The following is a 20,831-nucleotide window of genomic DNA, read 5'->3' as shown; positions in this document are numbered from 1 at the left end:
ATATTTTATACAGTTTTTCTTAATTTGGGTTTATCTGATGTTTATTAAGATTAAGGACTTCCCTTATGGCTCAAATGGTAAAGAATCTGCCTGCAATGTGAGAGACCCAAGTTCAATCCCTGGGTCGGGAAGATCCCCTGGAGAAGGGAATGGTAACCCACTCCAGTATTCTTGCCTGGAAAATGCCATAGACATAGGAGCCTGGTGGGCTACAGTCCACGGGGTTGCCAAGAGTTGGACACGACTGAGCAACTAACACTTCCTTTCTCAAGATTAGATCAGGTTTAAATGTTTTTGGCAGGAATAAGCAATATTACGTCTTTAATACATCACATCAGGAGGCTTGCGATGTCATTTTGTCCCATTATTGGTGATGTTAACTTTGACCATTTGATTAAGATGGTGTTTTCCAGTCTTCTTCACTGCCAAGTTGATAGCGACAGAGTAAAGGGACAAAATAGGTAAATAAGTAGTTAATCCCCCTGGGAGATTGTACGAAACAGTATGGGAGACCCTGTCATTTAATGATTACTTAAGAAAGCAGGTTTGCTTAACCACGAAACCAAGCAGACTAGGTTAGCAACAGAACCACACAGCGGCAGAAGACATGCCCCAAAACAATAAAACAATGGTGGCATGAGACGCACATCCTGCCCATTGAGGTCAGTAAGTTAATGATCCCTAGGACATGCTCTCTGCACACATAAAAAACAATAATTTGTGCACCTAGCTTGACCATGTAGGGACAAGAAAACTCCCTTGCCCAACCTGGAGGAGGAGCTGATGATGGAAGCATGACGTCTACTCAAGAAAGACAAAGATGTCCTTCTCCCTCTCCCCACTTTTCCTATGATTATAAAACTAGCCCAGTAAGTTCTCGGAGCATGGCATCCCCTTGTCCACCTACTTGTAAGCCTCCAAGTGTCCTTTTCTAATCAGCTACTTCTTATCTATCATTTTGTCTCTTGTTGAATTCTTTTCTGCACTGAGACATAAAGTACTACAGTATCAGAGCTCTTCAGAGCCCCTGAGACGAAACCCAAACAGTTTCAAAGTTGCTATTTTTATTTTGTAATTAGTAGTGATTTCCAGGAAGATATTTTGAAAAAATGTAAATACCCTATTTTACATCAAACTTTTTCTTACTAATTTTAGCTTATACTGATGATTCGGTTATCTCTATGATAGTTGCAAAATGGTAATTTTCTAACTCACATCCATTTTACCTCCAAGTGTAAAATTTAGGCATGAGTTTTTCCAAAGCATTCAATTTCATTTTTATACAAAATCACTGCTCTTTTTTTTAATATCCCAGAAGTTTATTTAATTCTTGCTTGATACATTTTATAGAGAAAGGTTGGGACTATTTGCTTTGGGTACCCCTAGTAAACCTCAGTTTCACTTTTCACTTTCATGCATTGGAGAAGGAAATGGCAACCCACTCCAGTGTTCTTGCCTGGAGAATCCCAGGGACGGCGGAGCCTAGTGGGCTGCCGTCTGTGGGGTCGCACAGAGTCGGACACGACTGAAGAGACTTAGCAGCAGCAGCAGCAGCAGTAAACCTCATGGAGGCACCCACTGATCCTTTTTTAAAAATACATATTCCATTAGTTTAAGTAATATATCATTAAATTGTAATTACAAAGTAAAACTGGAGTAAATTTTGCAGGGAGAAAAATCACAGCTGACTCTTGGTATGCATACAGTTCAACTGGTGGGAGCATAAGTATGCAGGTATGCTAGAGAGTAGCTCTTGGCTGCAACTGGAGTGTTATAGGCATCTTTTAATATATTTTTCAGAGGAAATGCAGAACATTAATTAGTCTAGCAAACCTATTCAATGGAGCTTCTTTAGAAGAGCTCCTAATATTTATAATATTGAGCTATTCACATTTAATATTCTAAAATACATCAAGGAACTAGGACATTGAAAAGAATTATTGATAAAAACTTAGATAAGCTTGTCCTGGACCAAGCTAGAGATTCCTGAATATTTGCCAAATTCTATATGTAAGTTAGGATATGGGGGTGTGGCGATAAATGTGAGGTCCCTTTCCAGACATATTTTAGAAGCTTAGAATTCCTTGTGGTGAAATATCACCCAAATGAGACTAATGTAATATTGTATGTCAACTATACTTCAGTTAAAAAAAAAAAAAGAAATATTACCCAAAAATAATGATATCTGATAGAAATTGACAAGATACTCTAAAATTCATATGAAAAAGTAGGGTATCCAGAATAACCAAAGCAATCTTGAAGAATAAGAATGATGGAGGACATACTTCCCAATTTCAATTCTTCTACAAAGCTTCTATAATCAAGACCATGGTGATGTTGGCCTAAGAATTGCCATATTAGATCAGTGAAATAGAACTGAGAGTCTAGAAATAAACCCTTATATTCATGGTCAACTGATTTGCAACAAAGGTGCCAAGACAATTCAATGGGAGAGGATAGTTTTTTGAACAAATGGTGTCGCAAAAACTGGATAATCACATGCAAAAGAATGAAATTGGGCTCCACCTCACACCACATGCAAAAATAAACTCAAAATGGATCACAGACATAAATGTAAGACCTACAACTTTAAAACTTTAAGAAGAAAAACCTTCATGACCTTGGATTAGGCAATGTTTTGTAATAAATGACAGCAAAAGCATAAATGACAGAAGAAAAGATAGACAGCTTGGATTTCATAAAAATTAACTTTTGTCTTTCAAAGAACACTGTCAAGTAAGTAAAAAGAGGCTTCTGTGTTTTTGTAAATGTTTGGATTATAAGACACATTTAAAAATAAATAAGTATAAACTTATTAAATCAATAATCATAAGAGAAAATGAAAGTTATTACAGTGTGTAGAATAAAATGTGGGCTCAGACAATTTTGACAGGAAATATTTTCAAAATGTTAACAGATAATTCCATTCTTTATAGAAAAAAATGAAAATAACCAATTAATTTTATAATACTAACACAAACTGATAAAATAACATAAAACAATACAGAATACAGTACAAAAGAGGAACCCATAGACCAATAAATGGACAAATTCACTAATAGACTAAGTTCAAGAATAAAGACAATCATATACCATCAAGTAGGATTTATTCCAGAAATGCAATGAGGATTTACTATTAGGAAATAGATAAATATAAATACATCACACCTGTATGTCCAAAAGTTATATCCAACTATCACTAGGAACTAAAAAGGCATTTGATACTTTTAGAAAACACTTTGTAAATTAAGTAAAAAAGGACATCATTAGCATAATATGATATCTACCTCATATTTATACACAAAAATAAATTCTTGATGATGTAAAGACCTAAGCATATAAGACAAAACTATAGAAATATTAGAGGAAAATGTAAAATATTTTCACAATCCTAGGATGATTTCAGAAAGCTTTCTTATAGGACATAAGACCCAGAAGCCTAAAATTAAAGATTGACAACCTTTCCTAAATAAAAAATTATAATTCTGTATCAAAAGACATCATAAAGTTAAAGGTAAGAAAGCAACTAAGAGGGGAATTCCCTGTTAGTCTATATGGTCAGGACTCCACACTTTCATTGCCAAGGACCTGGGTTTGATCCCTGGTCTGGGAACTAAGAACCCACAAGCCATGCAGCATGGCCAAAATTTAATAAATAAAAGAAAGACTAAGAGAAAATATTTGCTATTTATAGATGTGTATGTGTGTATACACATGTTTATATATATACACACACCTCTATAGAAACACAAATTTATAATTCACACATACATATAAAACACATTTATAATTCATATATATAATATTCAGAGTACATAGAAAAACCCCAAATAGGGCATCAATCCAGACTCCCCTTCTCGTTCAAGATCAGATATTTATTTTTTGGTAACTGACTGAGCCAGGCACAGTGTTAGACACTGGGAATACAAAAGTGACTAACACAGACGATAAATAAATAAACAAGATATTCACAGATTATAACAAGTATAACAAGTATGGAAAGGATATAAGGGTGGGAGAGTTGATCCAGTGGCTCAGGAGTTATAAACTGCTGGCCAGAGGGCCAGACTCAGCCTGCAGAGTGATTTCTTGAAAAAATTTGGACCAACATCTAAAACTCAGGAGATTTTATGTAAATTCCACATTTCTGACTTCTCTTAAAGATTAGAACTGGCCGCACTGGCCCTAAGTTCCCACATGAGCACGAAAGGCCAAAGTAGCAGCTGACCATTTTGATTGGACAAGTTTCTTGCTCAGTTTGTTTCATTCATTATCTGCCTGACTCTTGGAAGCAACTGAGTTCATAGATCCCATGATGGAAAGTAACTTGGAGAGGTCCACTTTAGACAATAATCAAGGAAGTAATGTTTGAGCAACTTCATGAAGAATGAGAATGAACCAGCCATGTGTAGAGGTAAGGCAAGAACTTCCTAAGAGCGAATTTCAAAATCTAGAAGCAATTCAAGGCCAAACTATAGCAAAGCACTTCCAACTCCCACTTTGATCACAGACTACTTTCACTGTATCCCAGTCAGAAACCTGTGGCTCATCTCCCATTTGTAACATGCATTTTTTTCTCCTGTGGTTGATTTCTAGTTTCATACTGCTATGGTCAGAAAAGATGCTTGAAATTATTTCTCTCCTCTTAACTTTGTTGAGTCTTGTTTTGTGTGAAATTATGTGGTCTATTCTAGAAAATGTTCCTTGAGACTTGAAAAGAATGTGTACTCTGGTTCTTTTTAAAAAAATTATTTATCTATTTTTACTTTGGACTGTGCTAGGTCTTCGTTACTTTGTACGGACTTTCTCTAGTTGTGGCGAGCAGGGTCTACTCTATTCTGGTGCATGGGCTTCTCGTTGTGATGGCTTCTCTTGTTGTGGCGCAGGCTTTAGGCATGTGGGCTTCAGTAGTTGCAGCTTGTGGGCTCTAGAGCATGGGCTCAGTAGTTGTGGTGCATGGGCTTAGTTGCTCCTCAGCATGTGGAATCTTCCCAAACCAGGGATCAAACCCATGTGCCCCCTGCATTGACAGGCAGATCCTTATCCATTGCACCACCAGGGAAGTCCTGGTTCTTTGTTTTGTTTGTTTTGTTTGGATGTAGTGTCTTGTAGATATAAGTCCAGCTGTTTTATTGTGTTCTTTAGGATTTCTGTTGCTTTACTGATTTTCTGTCTGGAAGATCTGTCCTTTGATGTCAGTGAGGTGTTAAAGTCTCCTGCTGCTGCTGCTGCTAAGTCACTTCAGTCGTGTCCGACTCTGTGCGACCCCATAGACAGCAGCCCACCAGGCTCCCCCGTCCCTGGGATTCTCCAGGCAAGAACACTGGAATGGGTTGCCATCTCCTTCTCCAATGCATGAAAGTGAAAAGTGAAAGTGAAGTCGCTCAGTCGTGTCCGACTCTTAGCAACCCCATGGACTGCAGCCCACCAGGCTCCTCCATCCATGGGATTTTCCAGGCAAGAGTACTGGTGTGGGGTGCCATTGCTGTCTTCTACTATTACTGAAATATTTACCATATATAGGTGTGTATGTATATATGCACATATATTTACATATATACACATACGTCATATGTACACATAACTCATGTCAATTTCTCCCTTTATACCTGTTAGTATTTGTTTTATGTATTAGGTGCTCCCATATTGGGTGTATTTCCATTATTGTTGTTCAGTTACTCAGTCACATCTGACTCTTTGCAACCCCATGGACTGCAGCTCGCCAGGCTTCCCTGTCCTTTACTAATCTCTTGGAGTTTGCTCAAACTCATGTCCATTGAGTCAGTGATGCCATCCAACCATCCCATTCTCTGTCACTCTCCTCTCCTCCTGCCCTCAGTCTTTCCCAGCATTAGGGCCATTTCCAATGAGTCAGTTCTTTGAATCAGGTGGCCAAAGTACTGATGCTTCAGCTTCAGCCTCAGTCCTTCCAATTAATATTCAGGAAATTTCCTTTAGGATTGACCTGTTTGATCTCCTTGCTGTCCAAGGGACTCTTAAGAGTTTTCTCCACCACCACAGTTTGAAAGCACCAATTCTTTGGTGTTCAGCCTTCTTTATGGTCCAACTCTCGTATCAGTACATGGCTACTGGAAAAACCATAGCTTTAACTAGATGGACCTTTGTTGGCAAAGTGATGTCTCTGCTTTTTAATACACTAAGTTTGTCATAGCTTTTCTTCCAAGGAGCAAGTGTCTTTTAGTTTCTTGGCTGCAGTCACCATCTGCAGTGATTTTGGAACTCAAGAAAATAAAGTCTCTCACTGTTTCCATTGTTACCCCACCTATTTGCCATGAAGTGATGGGACTAGATGCTATTGATCTTAGTTTTTTCAATGTTGAGTTTTAAGCCAGCTTTTTCACTCTCGTCTTTCACCTCATCAAGAGCCTCTTTAGTTTCTCTTTGCTTTCTTCCATTAGGGTGGTGTCATCTGCATATCTGAGGTTACTGATATTGCTCCCAGCAATCTTGATTCCAGCTTGCAAGTCATTCAGTCCAGCATTTCACATGATGTACGCTGCATAAATAAGCAGGGTGACAATATACAGCCTCCTTTCTCAACTTTGAACAAATCCATTGTTCCATGTCTGGCTCTAGCTGTTGCTTCTTGACCTGCATACAGATTTCTCAGGAGGCAGGTAAGGTGGTCTGATATTCCCATCTCTCTAAGAATTTTTCACAGTTTGTTGTGATCCACACAGTCAAAGGCTTTAGATTAGTCAATGAAGCAGAAGTAGATATTTTTCTGGAATTCCTTTGGGTTTTCTGTGATCCAACAGATGTTGACCATTTGATCTCTGTTCTTCTGCCTTTTCTAAATCTACCTTGTACATCTGGAAGTTCTCAGTTAACATACTGTTGAAGCCTAGCTTGGATTTTGAGCATTACCTTGCTAGCATGTGAAATGAGCACAATTGTACAATAATTTGAACATTCTTTGGCATTGCCCTTCTTTGGAATTGGAATGAAAACTGACCTTTTCCAGTGCTGTGGTCACTGATGAGTTTTCCAAATTTGCTGGCATATTGAGTACAACACTTTAACAGCATCATCATCCTTTAGGATTTGAAATAGCTCAACTGGAATTCCATCACCTCCACTAGTTTTGTTTGTAGTGATGCTTTTTAAGGCCCACTTGACTTCACACTCCAGGATGTCTGATTCTAGGTGAGTGAACATACCATGGTGGTTATCCGGCTCATTAAGACCTTTTTTGTACAGTTCTTCCATGTATTCTTGCCACCTCTTCTTAGTATCTTCTGTTTCTGTTAGGTCCATACTGTTTCTGTCCTTTACTGTGCCCATTTTGCATGACATGTTCCCTTGGTATCTCTAATTTTCTTGAAGAGATCTCTAGTCATTCCCACTCTATTGTTTTCCTCTATTTCTTTGCATTGTTCACTTAGGAAGGCTTTCTCATCTCTCCTTGCTATTCTTTGGAACTCTGCATTCAGATGGGTATATCTTTCCTTTCCTCCTTTGCCTTTTGTTTCTCTTCTTTTTTCAGCTATTTTGTAATACCTCTTCAGAGAACCATTTTGTCTTGTTGGGTATGTATTGGGTGTATATATGTTATTAATAACACATGTAATATCCTCTTTTTGTAATATAATGATTCCTTTATCATTATATAGTGTCCTTCTTTGTCTTTCTTCATGGACTTTGTTTTAAAGTCTATTTTGTCTAATAAGACTATTGCTACCCCTGATTTCTTACTGTTTCCATTTGCATGAAGTATCTTTTTCCATCCCTCACTTTCAATCCATGTGTGTCTTTTGCCATAAAGTGGCAGCATATTGTATGTTCTTCACCAGTCATTTTAATTGTGCACATCCTGAAATATCTATGCACAAAGACATTCAGGGAACTTGACTACCCTCTGCGAAGTTTGGTTTCAGTTGTATTATTCAGACCTCTATGTACAAATTCCACTCAATAGCAATTATGTTCTGTTTCTAGTATTCCCTTGAAGCCACTTCAGCTGCCCCAGAACTGAAGTCTGGGCTCATGTGACCAAGCTCTGGGGTACATAGGCTGACTCTAGAAGCTCAGGATAAGGCTATGAAACTCAAGGGAGTTGGAGTGTTGAACTCCAGGGCAATCTGTCAAGACAAAGGTATGTGTATATGGCTGTCCTCCTGGACATCTAGTCTTCCTAGAATGATTAGGAACAATAACCGCAAATCTCAAGTGAGCACTTGGGACTTCCTGATAATCCTATTATATTTCCCTAGCCACTCTCCTGCTCCTCAAGGCAACTTTACATCTATTCTCTCCTCAAATCTCTAAAATGCCCTCTCCCATCCTCACTCTGAGGTAATAACTTCCTTGTTCCTTATTTAACTAAGTAGGAGTAATCAAAAGACACTTTCCATCATCACATCTAACATTCCACTGCATTTCTATCTTCCCTCTGCTACAATGAATGAACTAACTCCATTTGTCTATTATATCTCATCCACTTTTTTTAGGTTTATTTATTTTTGGCTGCACTGGATCTTTGTTGCTGTAAGTGGGCTTTCTCTAGTTGTGGCAAGTGGAGGCTACTCTTTGTTGCAGCGCAATGGGCTTCTCATTGTGGTGGCATGTCTTGTTATGAAGCATGGGCTCTGCAGCGCAGGCTCAGTAGTTGTGGCACATAGGCTTAGTTGCTCTGTGGCACGTGGGATCTTCCTGGAACAGAGACTGAACCTGCGTCCCTGCATTGGCAGGCGGATTCTTAACTACTGGACCACCAGGGAAGTCATGGATCTAATCCACTCTTAACCTCAAGGATTTTGCTCCTGTAATTATCCCCTTTTCCCTCAGTTTTTTCCCTCTTCCCAGATCATTCCCATAAGTATACAAATATGCTGTAATCTCTTCCATCTGGGAAAAAAAGGAATCCTCTCCGATCATATGGTCCCCTCAAGCTGTTGTCCCCATTTCTTTCTCCACCACTCTCCCCCCTCCCACTTGTGATTATACCAAAATTCCTAGGAAAAGTAGTTTAGACTCATCAACAGGAGAAAAACAACCATGCTGATTGACCTCACTTTAAAATTCCTGATCACTAAACTTAAATGGGTCTTCATGGCTGCCCAAATGTCAGACTACATTTCTTTGTTCTATGCACTCTTCTGAAGGCCTCTTCATACCTTCTCTTCCCTCAAACCTCCACCACTTCCTCCCCTATCCTCACTCTCAGATAATGACTTTCCTTCTATTTCACAGTGAAAATGGAAGCAACTGGAAGATAATTTATATAACCCCTCACAAACCGTATCTATCTATCTACCTGCATCTGTGCCCATATATGTCTTATAATAACAAGTGAATGTTCTACACACTTAAGACCAACCCCTCCACTTGTGCATCAGATCTTTGACTATTCAAAGATACTACTCCAATACTACTCCAACTGTTGCATCAGTTTTTCTGTGTCTAACCATTCCTATCTACATACATACATGCTATAATTTCTTCCATCTTAAAACCTTACATCCTATTTCCCTGCCTACCCCCTATACAGAAAAGCTTCTCAAAAGAATTGTCGGGTCTTTCTGTCAAAAGCTTCTTAAAAGAATTGTCGGGTCTTTCTGTCTCCAAATGTCCTGCCAGTCTCTCTTGAACCTGCATCAATCGGGCTCTTGCCCCCACCAGTCCACTGAAACATACCTAGTCACCAGTGCTCCTATCCATGGTGATGTTGCTAAATTAAATGGTAAACTCTTAGCTTTCATCTTATTTAACACATTAACAAGAAAGAGCAACAGAGCTCACCTGGTTCTGAATCCGGATGGGGCTAATGTTGCTTACAATATGTCAGCTGGTAGAGGATTGGGAATGTGGACCACCATAATGGGGAACTTACTTCATACCTTTCTGTTACTTCAGAACTGGTTTGGAAAAAGTATGTGTGGAGAAAATACTGTGTTCTGCATTCTGTTTGGCTCTTACAAAACCACATCCATCCACCATGCTTAACCAGGTCTTTCTAATCTCAACTTCTACATTCATTAATTTAAGGAACACACAGTTCCTGACTGCTCACCCTTAGTTCCACAACACAAGTGATCTTACAGGACTGTGAGTTGTAACCCACACTTGTCTTCAGAATGAGTCTCTGGCTCTGCTCGCTTTCTGACTGATTTCACCTTGTTAATACATTCACTCAAGAGGCTTGACCTTTTTCTGACTGCCTGTACTAGCACTTCAACCTGTTCTCCATGCTCAGATCAGCCACTCTTACCTGGCTCTTCAGTGAGGGCTTTAACAGCAACATTAAAATGAACCTATTAACACTTCACATTCTTAACACATACTATAATGATATTTTTAAGTTATTCACAATTTTTCTTTGAAGAAAGTTTTTTTTCACTTCTAGTAGATATGAGGGCCCACTCAAGCTTTCCTTGTTATAATGAAAACTTGTAGAAGTGAGTCAACACAGGTAACTAAATATTCTGCCAGTCTCTGCCCCCTTCCTTTCTTTTCCTCCTGATAAAGAACCAAAATAGAAAAGCCAAAGAGGAAAACTGGGTGTGGAGAGCATATTTTGGTTTATCCTTGACTTCAGAAACTCATTTTTCTCAGGTACTCAAAGCTATCTCACACTAAGCAAATTCAGAGTGCCCCATTTTCCTCACCTGTAAATGGAGATGATAATGCCTTCCTTACTGATCTGTTTTGGAGAGTAAATTAAATATTCAATGTATGTAATACACCTAAGACCTAGCACATAAAACTGTATGACAGATGATTGGAAGAAAAGTTAAAAACCATAATTTTATTTACATAGGGAATATATACCTTTCCTCTGACTAGAATATATTTGCTACTCAAAACATACCTGCCAGGGGTAGAGAACCTAAAAAGCAGTATATATATTTGGATCTTAGTTCCTCAACCAGGGATTGAACCTGGGCCCTTTGGCAGTGAAAGCGCCGAGTCCTAACCATCAGACCACCAGGGAGTTCCCATGGAAAGCAATATTTTTAACCATAAGATTTCTTGAGAAGCAACAAATGCTAGCTGGCATCAAAGGATAGCTCATCCAGACCCTGAAAGAGCCTGGTCAATTGCAGTTGCTCACAGAAGAGCATCCCTGACCAGTGACCAGAACTCTCTTGTCCATCAATCAGTAATTCCTACCCCTCCCAGACTCACCTTACTGATCCTAATTCTACTAGTTGCCCCTGCAGGTTCAGCCCAGCTTCCTGAGTTCATCCACCTCGAGTGCCTAAACTTTCCCTTCCCTATCCCCAGGAGAGCCTGGCCACATATCTGTCCTTTCCTTTGCTGAATCTGTCTCACAAGTTGCTTTGAATCTTGTTCTCCCATCTTCTTTTAGCATCACATGTGGACTCTTTTCTTGGTTCAGAAGTGTCTTAGAATTTCAGAAAAATTCCCTTATGTGGCCCTTTGCTAAGACAACTCCCTTGCCTTGTTATATGAAAAACCTAGGTCAAGCTAGACATCATCCCAACACACATCTCCACTCAGGGCATTGCCCACTGACAGGCATCTCAGAGGCAGACTGATGGGGATTGGCGGTAAAGAGTGCTCATACTTGTTCTTAATTGGAAACAAATGACAGAGTCTGCCTGCCAGACTCTCTAGTGACTGCCCTCCAGCCACAGACACAGTGACCTCTGAGCTCTGCATATCCAAAGGGCCTCACTCCATCTTCCTCCACTGCAGCCTTATCATTCCTCCTCCCAGAGGAATTCCATAATGAGTCCTCCTAGTTGCTCTTACTTCCAAATGAATCTCTTCAAAGAAAAAGTAAATCTTTGGTAAAAGCTGAGTATGTATCACTTGTATTCTCATTTTCTGGATCTTGTCAAAGGGATCCCATAGGTGGTTTTCCCCACCCTTGCTGGAAAGTACTCTGCTCAGTCTCCTAGTTCTGTTGACCTCTCCTAGCTGCCTGTTTGATGACCCGCTATGAGAAGACAGCTGGATATGCCATTCTTAGACTCCAGCAGAGGGCACTGTAGTTCTGGCTTTTAGAACAGGAGCGTGAATGGCACAATGCAGCCAAGAGTGAACTGGCCAAAGTCTGAGCTCCTCCACCTGTCTAAATGGATAAACATACTGAAATTATAGAAGTGAATTTTTGGAAACACTCATACATCTCATAGCTGCTACAGACCGTCATCCTCATCCACCTGAAACTAGAGGGAGAAGATACTCAAGCTACTCACAGTTAGATAACATCTAATAGACATTACTTGCAGTTGTCTTGAAGTTGGTATAACTGCGAGCAGAGTAATACCACCCTGCCAAAGCCTCAGGAATGGGCACCTCCAAGGTAGATGCCTGTGTCTGTATTGCAGCAGGTAGACCACTTTTTTCACAGGGGCTTGGTCTTTCGCTACCGGTTCTCCCCGCTGAGACTGGTCTAATCCACTGAAGAGTGACCCACCAGGTTCCAGTCTTCTCTGTTCCCTCCATGCTAGCCATAGGAAATGATGTTCTGCATTTAAGTGACGCTCAGGGAGGCAGAGATCTGCTTCTGGAACAAGGTAATATCATTACAAAGTCCCTTACCCAACACAAGGCTTCTTTAGGGTGAGAAGACACCCTTAACAGGGCCGTCATTGAGCTATACACAAGAGAGCCCACTAAGAGGGTAGTTCTATCAGTTCATATTTTTCCTTAGCCCTTGGTCTTTCCTGGAAACCCTGATGATATTTCAGAAGCCAATTTAATGTGGTGGTTAAGAGCATGGGCAGTAGAGCCAGAGTGCTGGGTTAAATCATGTCTTGGCCATATGCTAGTCATGTGATCTTGGCAAATCACTAAACTTCTCTGGGCCTCCATTTCTCCATTTATAAAATAAGGTAATAGTACCCACGTTGTATTTACAGTTGTGCCAAGCACATTCATTGCATATCAGCTCTTATTGTTGTTATCGCTAGAAGATCCATGCAGTCCATTTTATATCAGCAGTCTGCAACCAGCACTGTCTCTCTCTTATCTCATGGCTGCCGCCCCGCCCCCCCCCCCCCCAACACTTTTCCTGTGTTCAGAATTCTGAAGAACTGCACCACTTTAAGGAAGATATTTTTGGAGGTAAAGGCACTGCCTCCATGTGTAAAATGTGCCCTGTGAATTGGTCTGGTTCCCTGGGTTTATGTTCTTGTTCACTTTCTCCCAAATCACTGACAATTTCCTGATATCAGGAAAGACTAAGTGCAAGATAGCTCCCAAAAATACTCCAACCAGTTTCAGTCTGTGTTAATACTCTAGTCAACTTGCCTCATATCTGATATAACCTCTCAGATAGGAGTCATATTTTATGTACAATACCACAACATCTGGAAATGTTGTTTGCATTTCTACAAGTATGTTCTACAAATATCCTGCATGCATTTCTAGTCTGGGTGGTATTACTCTGCTTACAGTGACACCAACTTCAAGTAATATCTGTTAGATATTATCATCACTATGTACTAAGAATCTGGAACAGACAGGCAAATACCTTAACCTAAAATTCAGAATTCTGGGAGCCACTGAGGTAGCGTACATGCTTAGTCGCTCAGTCACGTCCAACTCTTTGTGACCCCATGGGCTATAGCCCACCAGGCTCCTCTGTCCATGAAAATTTCCAGGCAAGAATACTGGGGTGGGTAACTACGCCCTTTTCCAGGGGATCTTCCTGACCCAGGGATTAAACCCAGGTCTCCTGCATCGCAGGAAGATTCTTTACCATCTGAACCATCATAGGTAGACCCATTCTAAAGAGTTTTCAGCCTGAAAACATTGTGGCCAATCAGCCCCAGTTCCAACTAACAGAAACAGTGGGCAAAGCAGTGGGAAACTAAGATTTTGTGACCTTCTTAGGGGCCCTGGGAAGCTTATACTACTGAGAAATCTGCAACATATATTTGGAAAAGTAGAAGATCCAGCCAACTATTTTTGCATTATCCCATATATCCTTCACAGTCCATTCAAAGCATTAAATCTGGTCATTTGGCAATTCCTAACTTATGGCCTGGTTCTAGAAGAAGCTGTCAGGGCCCTTCCTATCTATTTACCACAAAAAACCATATGCAGTATAGTATTAACCAAGTGGATGAAGAACCTCTCTTATACCATCTGCCAAAAAAATGATGAAATTTTCTCCCTTGCCACAGTGGAATTTGCTTATAAACAGTTCATTGCATCACGCTATCCAGAACATGCCCTTTCACAGTAGCTGTGACATGATTCTTACCTACCCCTCACCACCCTTCACCTCAGATGGCTTCCAAAACTTGGCAAAGTTATGGGTTACCAAAAATATCTTCCAGCTTGCCAAATACTGATCCGAGGAGTAGGCCAATTGGTGCTTGATTCAAGAGGAAGGCATCCAAGTGGGTGATACTGTCTAATATACCTCCAAGCACATGGTAACCCATACAGGAAGCTGGGCACCTACTACTCAGAAGCTGACATAACAGTCATCTGATAATACTCATATGGCTATACTTTAAAGAACAATCAGCCTGAGGCCTCAGGACCAGAGAAAGAGTTCCCACTGTCACCTGCACCCTAGTTAGTACTTACCTGCAGTCCAGGTCCCATTGCTCACTAGGAATATGCTCTTGCTCTTCCTCAGTCTGCACTTACTTGGCCATGGACATTCCGCCACCCTCACTTAGCCCAAAGTCAAACAACCAAACTCAGATGACACTGTTTCTAGGAAATGTAACCTGTGATGAAGTACAAAGCCAACCCCTGGTTCAGTCCAGGGTTCCACCTGTCCCGGCCCTCAACTGTCAATGGAGGGGACTCAAACTTTGCCCCACTCTGGTGGTGTCACTGTCGCAGAGAATGTTAAGGATGTCCATGGGAGGGCAAAAGGGAGGGTGGAGGGACAGAGATGATGAACGTGTGGGGCCAAGCAGAATAAAGGGGAAAGCAGGAACTGCGGAAGAACTACAGAACAGCGGGCATCCCCACCACCCACCCAAGATGAGGCAGCAATCTCAACAAACGATTTCCAGAGAGAATGGCAAACTTTGATCCAGTTCACGACAAGCTCAGTTCTGAGATGCAAGCCAAATCGAGCCTATTTAAGCAGAACATGAAATTTTTTTAAAGATGGTGGTGAGATTACACCAAACTTAAAAGCTTCCATATGGCAAAAGAAACAAATTGAAAAGACAACCTACAGTATGGGAGAAAATACTTGAAAACCATATATATGATAAAGGGTTAATAACCAAAACACATAATGAATTCCTATAACTCAACAGCAAAAAATAAAGAAAATCCAATTAAATGGGCAGAGGATCTGAATAGACTTCTCCAAAGAAGACACACAAATGGCCAACAGGTATATGAAAAGATGCTCAACATCTAATCATTAGGGAAATGCAAATTAAAACCACAATGATATATCACCTCACACCTCTTAAAATGGGTATAATAAAAAACAAAATGCACAAAAGTTAACAGCATTGGTGAGAAGAAAAGGGAACCCACATGCATTGTGGTAGGTAAGCAAATGGATACAGCTACTGTAGAAAACAGGGCAATTTCTCAAGAAATTAAAATAGAACTACCATATGATCCAGCAATCTCACTTCTGGTATATATATCCCCAAAGAAATTGAAATCATGATCTCAAAGGGATATCTGCACTTTCATATTTGTTGCAGCATTATGCACACTATCCAAGACATGGAAGTAACAGAAATGTCCATTAGGGCTTGGATGGATTTTTTTAATGTGGTAAATGCATACAATGGAATATTAGTTGGCCTTAAAAAAAAACCTAGGGAAATCCTGGCATTTGCAACAACATGGATGAACCTGGAAGATATGCCAAGTGAAATAAGCCAGACAGAAGACACATATTACACAATACCACTTATATGAGGAATCTAAAATAATTAAACTCAATAGAACCAAAGAATACAATAGTGTTTTCCAGAGGCTCAGGGGAGGAAAAAACAGGAGGGCAATAATCAAAGGGTACAAAGTTTCAGCTATGCAAGAAGAATAAATCCTAGAGATCTACTGTACAGCATAGTAAATACTATACTATATACTAAAACTCTGCAAAGAGACTAGAGTTTATGTTAGATGTTCTTGTTACAAAATAATAAAGAAGGTGAGAGGAAGTTTAACTCTGCAAAGAGACGAGAGTTTATGTTAGATGTTCTTGTTACAAAATAATAATAAAGAAGGTGAGAGGAAGTTTAACTCTGCAAAGAGACGAGAGTTTATGTTAGATGTTCTTGTTACAGAATAATAATAAAGAAGGTGAGAGGAAGTTTTTGGAGGAGATAGATATGTTTGTGGCATAGATTTTAGTGATGGTTTCACAGGTGTATACTTATCTCCAAACTCATTAAGTTGTATAAATTATATATATATAACTTTTTGTGTGTGTGTTATACAATAAGTAATTTTTTATTTTAAAAAATAATTATTCAGGTGTTTCAGGTCTTAGTTGCAACATGTGAGATCTTTCACTGCAGCCCACAGACCCTCTAGTTGTGGTACATGGGCTCAGGTGCTCTGTGGCGTGTGGGACTTAGTTCCCTGACCAGGGATCAAACCCAAGCCCCCTGCATTGCAAGGCAAATTCTTAACCACTAGACCACCAGGCAAGTCCTTGAAGTAGTTGTTTAAAAAATATTAGGAGGCACAGAAAAACTGTAGAAGGGACAGAGAATCAAGTTTGGCAGATAGTAACCAGGAACAAGGTTCACAATCATGCCATAGACCTGGCTGTGCAGAGACATCAGTGCATTCAGTGCTGTGGTGGACACTGCTGGCGCCGAGGACACTGGGCCCCAGACAATGCTGCTGGAGACAAGAGGCAGCTTCACTGCCCCAACCTCCATCAACAGAAAAAGGCTTCACATGGTCCCAGCTTCTTTGCAACCCCAATCTTTGATTCAAAATCTGAAGAAGACATGTTGATTGGCCTAGCCAAAACTCTTGGCCCTTGGCCTTGCTATAAGAGAGGCTGGGTATCTTAGTCCATGCAGGCTCCTGTAACAAAATACCATAGACTGGGTGGCTTATAAACAACAGAGATTTATTTCTCAGAGGAGGCTGGCAGTCCAGGATCAGGAAGCCAGGTGAGGGCTCTCTTCCAGGTTGCAGACTTCCTGTTGTTCCCTCACATGGCAGACGGGGCCAGGAAGCTCTCTCAGACCTCTTTTTATAAGGGCACTTGTTCCATTCATGGGGGATTCATCTCATGAATCACACCCCAAGAGCCCCGCCTCCAAATGCTATTACCTTCGGCATTAGGTTTTCAACATATGGATTTGGTTGGGGGCGGGGGGCAGGGAGTGGAGGGAATTCAAACATTCAGACCACAGCACTGGGTAAGGAAAATCTCATCTTTTCAGTCACTATAAGAAGATACAGATTTTGCATCTGATAAGATTCCTAAACCCCCGTAAGAATGCTAAGACTACACTATCCCACTCTATACTGCCTTTCCAGCTCCTGGCCCTGTCCCTCTCCACTTGACCCAGCACCAGTCCAGCTCTAAACCAAAAGCAAGCTAAGACCTCTCTAATGCTCCTAACACACTTGATACCTGCTGCCCAAAATGCTCTTCCTGATACTACTGTGTCCCATGAACCCCTTCTTACCCTGCAACACTTGGCTTGTGAGGGGCTTGGAGGGATCCCTGCCCTGTACCTGGTTAGCATGGAGACCAGAGACTGAGAAAGTCGAATAATCCCATTTGCTAGGTACTCAGAACAAGTCTGCTCTCATTTCAGACCAGAAGGATCCAGTACCCACTAGGCTTCCCCCTATTTTCTCAGAAGATGGGAATTATTCTGTGCACCAAAATAGCCACACAAAGTACCACGAAGCTGTTCGGAAGGTATCGTTAAAGACATGTAAGTGTCTTGGATTTGTCACCATTCTAGGGGCAGAAAAGGTGCGTCTGTGTTGCTAAAGTGGCTGGGATGTGGTGGGGCGCTGCTTTAGAGCAGGCAGCGAGGTCAGAAAGAGCCAAAAAGAGACTGAGAAGAGGGAGAAATAGGCTCCAGTAGTGAGGTAAACAAGATAAGATAAAAACTGAATCAGAATTGACAGCAGAACTTTGTGAGTTCTGCTCTGTCTCTGTGGGTACTTTCTGTCTCTTTCTAGTCTCTCACCGTGGATAAGTCACTTATCCTTTTTTAACTTGTTTCCTCATTCATTTAAAAAAAAAAGGGCAGAAAATGCCAACTCCACCAATCTTACAGGATTGTTATGAGGATCAAAGCTTTGGAATTTGAACTGAGTTTCAACTCCAAACAAGCTGTGTGACCTTGGGCAAAATCCTTTGATCACTTAACCTCTCTGGACCATCTGAAAACTGGATTAACACTCTAGTGTTTTTTGTGAAAGAGAAACTTACATTTAAAAAAGTACCTAGGACAAGCTACTGATATAGGCAGATACTTGCAGGAATCTCCAGGAAATTCTACTATGTAAAGAAAGCCAGTCCCCTGTATGATGCCATTTATACAACATTCTTAAACTGACAAAATAACAGAACTGAAGAACACATTACTAATTACCAAGGAGTCGGGGGGAGGAGTATGTGACTATAAAAGGGCAACTCTGGGATCCTGTGGTGACAGAACTGTATCAATATGTTAATAGCCTAGTTGTAACAGTGAAAAGTGGAAGTGTGGTTTGTTTTTTTTTTTTGCTTAATCCTATTGGACTTTTTGCAACCCCATGGACTGTATGTAGCCCCCCAGGCTCCTCTATCCATGAGATTTCCCAGGCAAGAATACGGGAGTGCATTGCCACTTCCTTCCTCAGAGGGGCTTCCCAACCCAGGAATCAAACCCGAGTCTCCTGCATTGGCAGGCAGATTCTTTGCCGTTAAGCCACCTGGAAGGCCCCAATAGTACAGTAGGGTTGTTTTTTTTTTTTAATAATAAAGACTAGATAGCCAGAATATTAGGCTATAATTCTAAGTTTTAAAACATATACAAATTTTATACACTGGTATAATATAATTAGATTTATACAATAAATTAAGAGTGAAAATCCAAAAAAAAAAAATCTAGGTAAGTCTGATATTCAAAATTTTTTAAATATCTAATACAAAATTTAGAATTTAACAGGTACTGGATAAATTATAGGACTTCCCTAGTGGCTCAGACGGTAAAGCGTCTGCCTACAATGTGGGAGACCCGGATTCAATCCCTGGGTAGGGAAGATCTCCTGGAGAAGGAAATGGCAATCCATTCCAGTATTCTTGCCTGGAAAATTCCATGAATGGAGGAGCCTGGTAGGCTACAGTCCATGGGGTTGAAAAGAGTCAGACAGGACTGAGCGACTTCACTTTCACTTGATAAATTATATGTTAGCAATACCTAAATATAAGGCAGTATCACTGCTAAATTTCAAAGAATTTCCTGAAATAACCAAAGGGGGAAGGGAGGAAGAACCAGTAGACCCATCTTGCACATTTTCCAAGTGAGTTGTGTGGTTAGGATTCTGCACTCTTATTGCTGAGGACCTGGGTTCAATCCCTGGTTGGGGAACTGAGATCCCACAACCATGTGGCACGGCCAAACAGAAAAGAAACCAAGTAGGTGGACCACTTGTTTTGGCACCACCTTAGCACCTGGGGAAAGCGCTCTTGGAGACTGACTTGTGGCAAACACAGGAAGAACCAAGACTGATTCCACTGACCATGAAGGGTGTAAGATGCTGAAATCCAGAAGTGGAGCTGGGTGTGGTGACTACATTTCCAGGACTTCTCGGCGTCTGGTCAAGCCTAGTTGCTAGGTTGGGCTTGTGGTGCCCTGAGGCACAAAAGGGGGCACCCAACTCTAAGAAATCTAATAACCTGCCCAACCATTCAGTCCCTAATCAGGTCTTCAGGGTCCCCCTGACTGATGCTCAGAACTTCAGCTTCTGGCGGTCCAACGCTGCAGGAGCGCGCCCAGAAGAGACCATGCCATGGATCCAGAACCCCCGCCACTGCCTCATCAAAAGCGCAATGACCAGGTTAGGTTGGGAGGGGTAATGGTGGGGAGATCACTTAAATCCTGGAGATGTTTTCCATTCTATTCAGAGTTGGAAAATGGAATAGGAGGTTTTGGTCCTATTTGGATCAAAACCTATTTGCTCCTATTTGGACCAGGGAAAATTGGCCCCAGAATCTGGGCAGTAGTGGCTATTCAAAGGAGCTAAAGATTTATCCGTGTCTTTGTGTTTCACCTTATGGCTATGACTTCTGAACAGACTCAAGAATCTACAGCATTCCTGTGGGAGGCCTGGAATGTTTCTGCTCCCTTCGCTGCCACCTCCCACCCCTCTAAGCACCACCCATTGGCAGCAGCTCCACTTCTTCATCACTACCCATGCCCATTCAAGGTTTAAGTGCCCCCCCACCCCCAGTCCAGCCTAACGTGGCTGAACCTGAGGCTGTTTCTTTTCCAGGTTTATGGATCACTCTATTCTCAATGACAGAAACTTCAGTCTGTATTGAGCAGGATGTGTTTGCAGAAGAACAAGATAGTACTGCAGATGGAGCGGTGAAGAGGGTGGGATCCTGGTTCCAGTGGCTGACTAATTGGAAGAGGGGACTGAGAAAGTGCAATAAACAGACTGATCTAGAAGTAACTTGTGTACACAGGAAATGAGGGAGTGGGAAATTATTCCCCAATTCCTGTGAGATCAGGATTGTGAGAGATTCCTGAAGGAGTCAGAGCTTGGTGCTTAGTTTGGGAGGGGCCAGGACAGACCACTACAAGGGATCCTGAGCTCATGCATGGCAGGAGTTAGAGTAACAAATGCTGCCAGGCCTCAGAGTGGTCACGTTCTCTGCACACTGCAGCTTCATCTTAGCAGATGAGAGAGGTCTACAGAAC

General features: G+C 41.1%; 1 protein-coding gene across 1 annotated transcript in view; it reads left to right on the top strand.

Annotated features, from left to right (window-relative positions):
- The window catches only part of SPMIP11 (sperm microtubule inner protein 11), a 28,850-nt gene extending 8,267 nt beyond the window's left edge, over positions 1–20,583 (top strand). The window contains exons 2-4 of the mRNA XM_086399714.1: positions 17,724–17,846; positions 19,821–19,965; positions 20,401–20,583. Coding sequence (XP_086255840.1) covers positions 17,724–17,846; positions 19,821–19,965; positions 20,401–20,449 — 317 coding nt within the window. The 3' untranslated portion in view covers positions 20,450–20,583. The remainder of the gene's footprint in view (positions 1–17,723; positions 17,847–19,820; positions 19,966–20,400) is intronic.
- Positions 20,584–20,831: the final 248 nt, after the last annotated feature.

Source organism: Bos grunniens, chromosome 5, assembly GCF_055505025.1.
Source record: "Bos grunniens cultivar Pamir isolate PY7600 chromosome 5, Bosgru_T2T1.0, whole genome shotgun sequence".
Lineage (NCBI taxonomy): Eukaryota > Metazoa > Chordata > Mammalia > Artiodactyla > Bovidae > Bos > Bos grunniens.
Note: the sequence above shows the minus strand (reverse complement) of the source record. Positions and strands in the feature narration are given on the sequence as shown.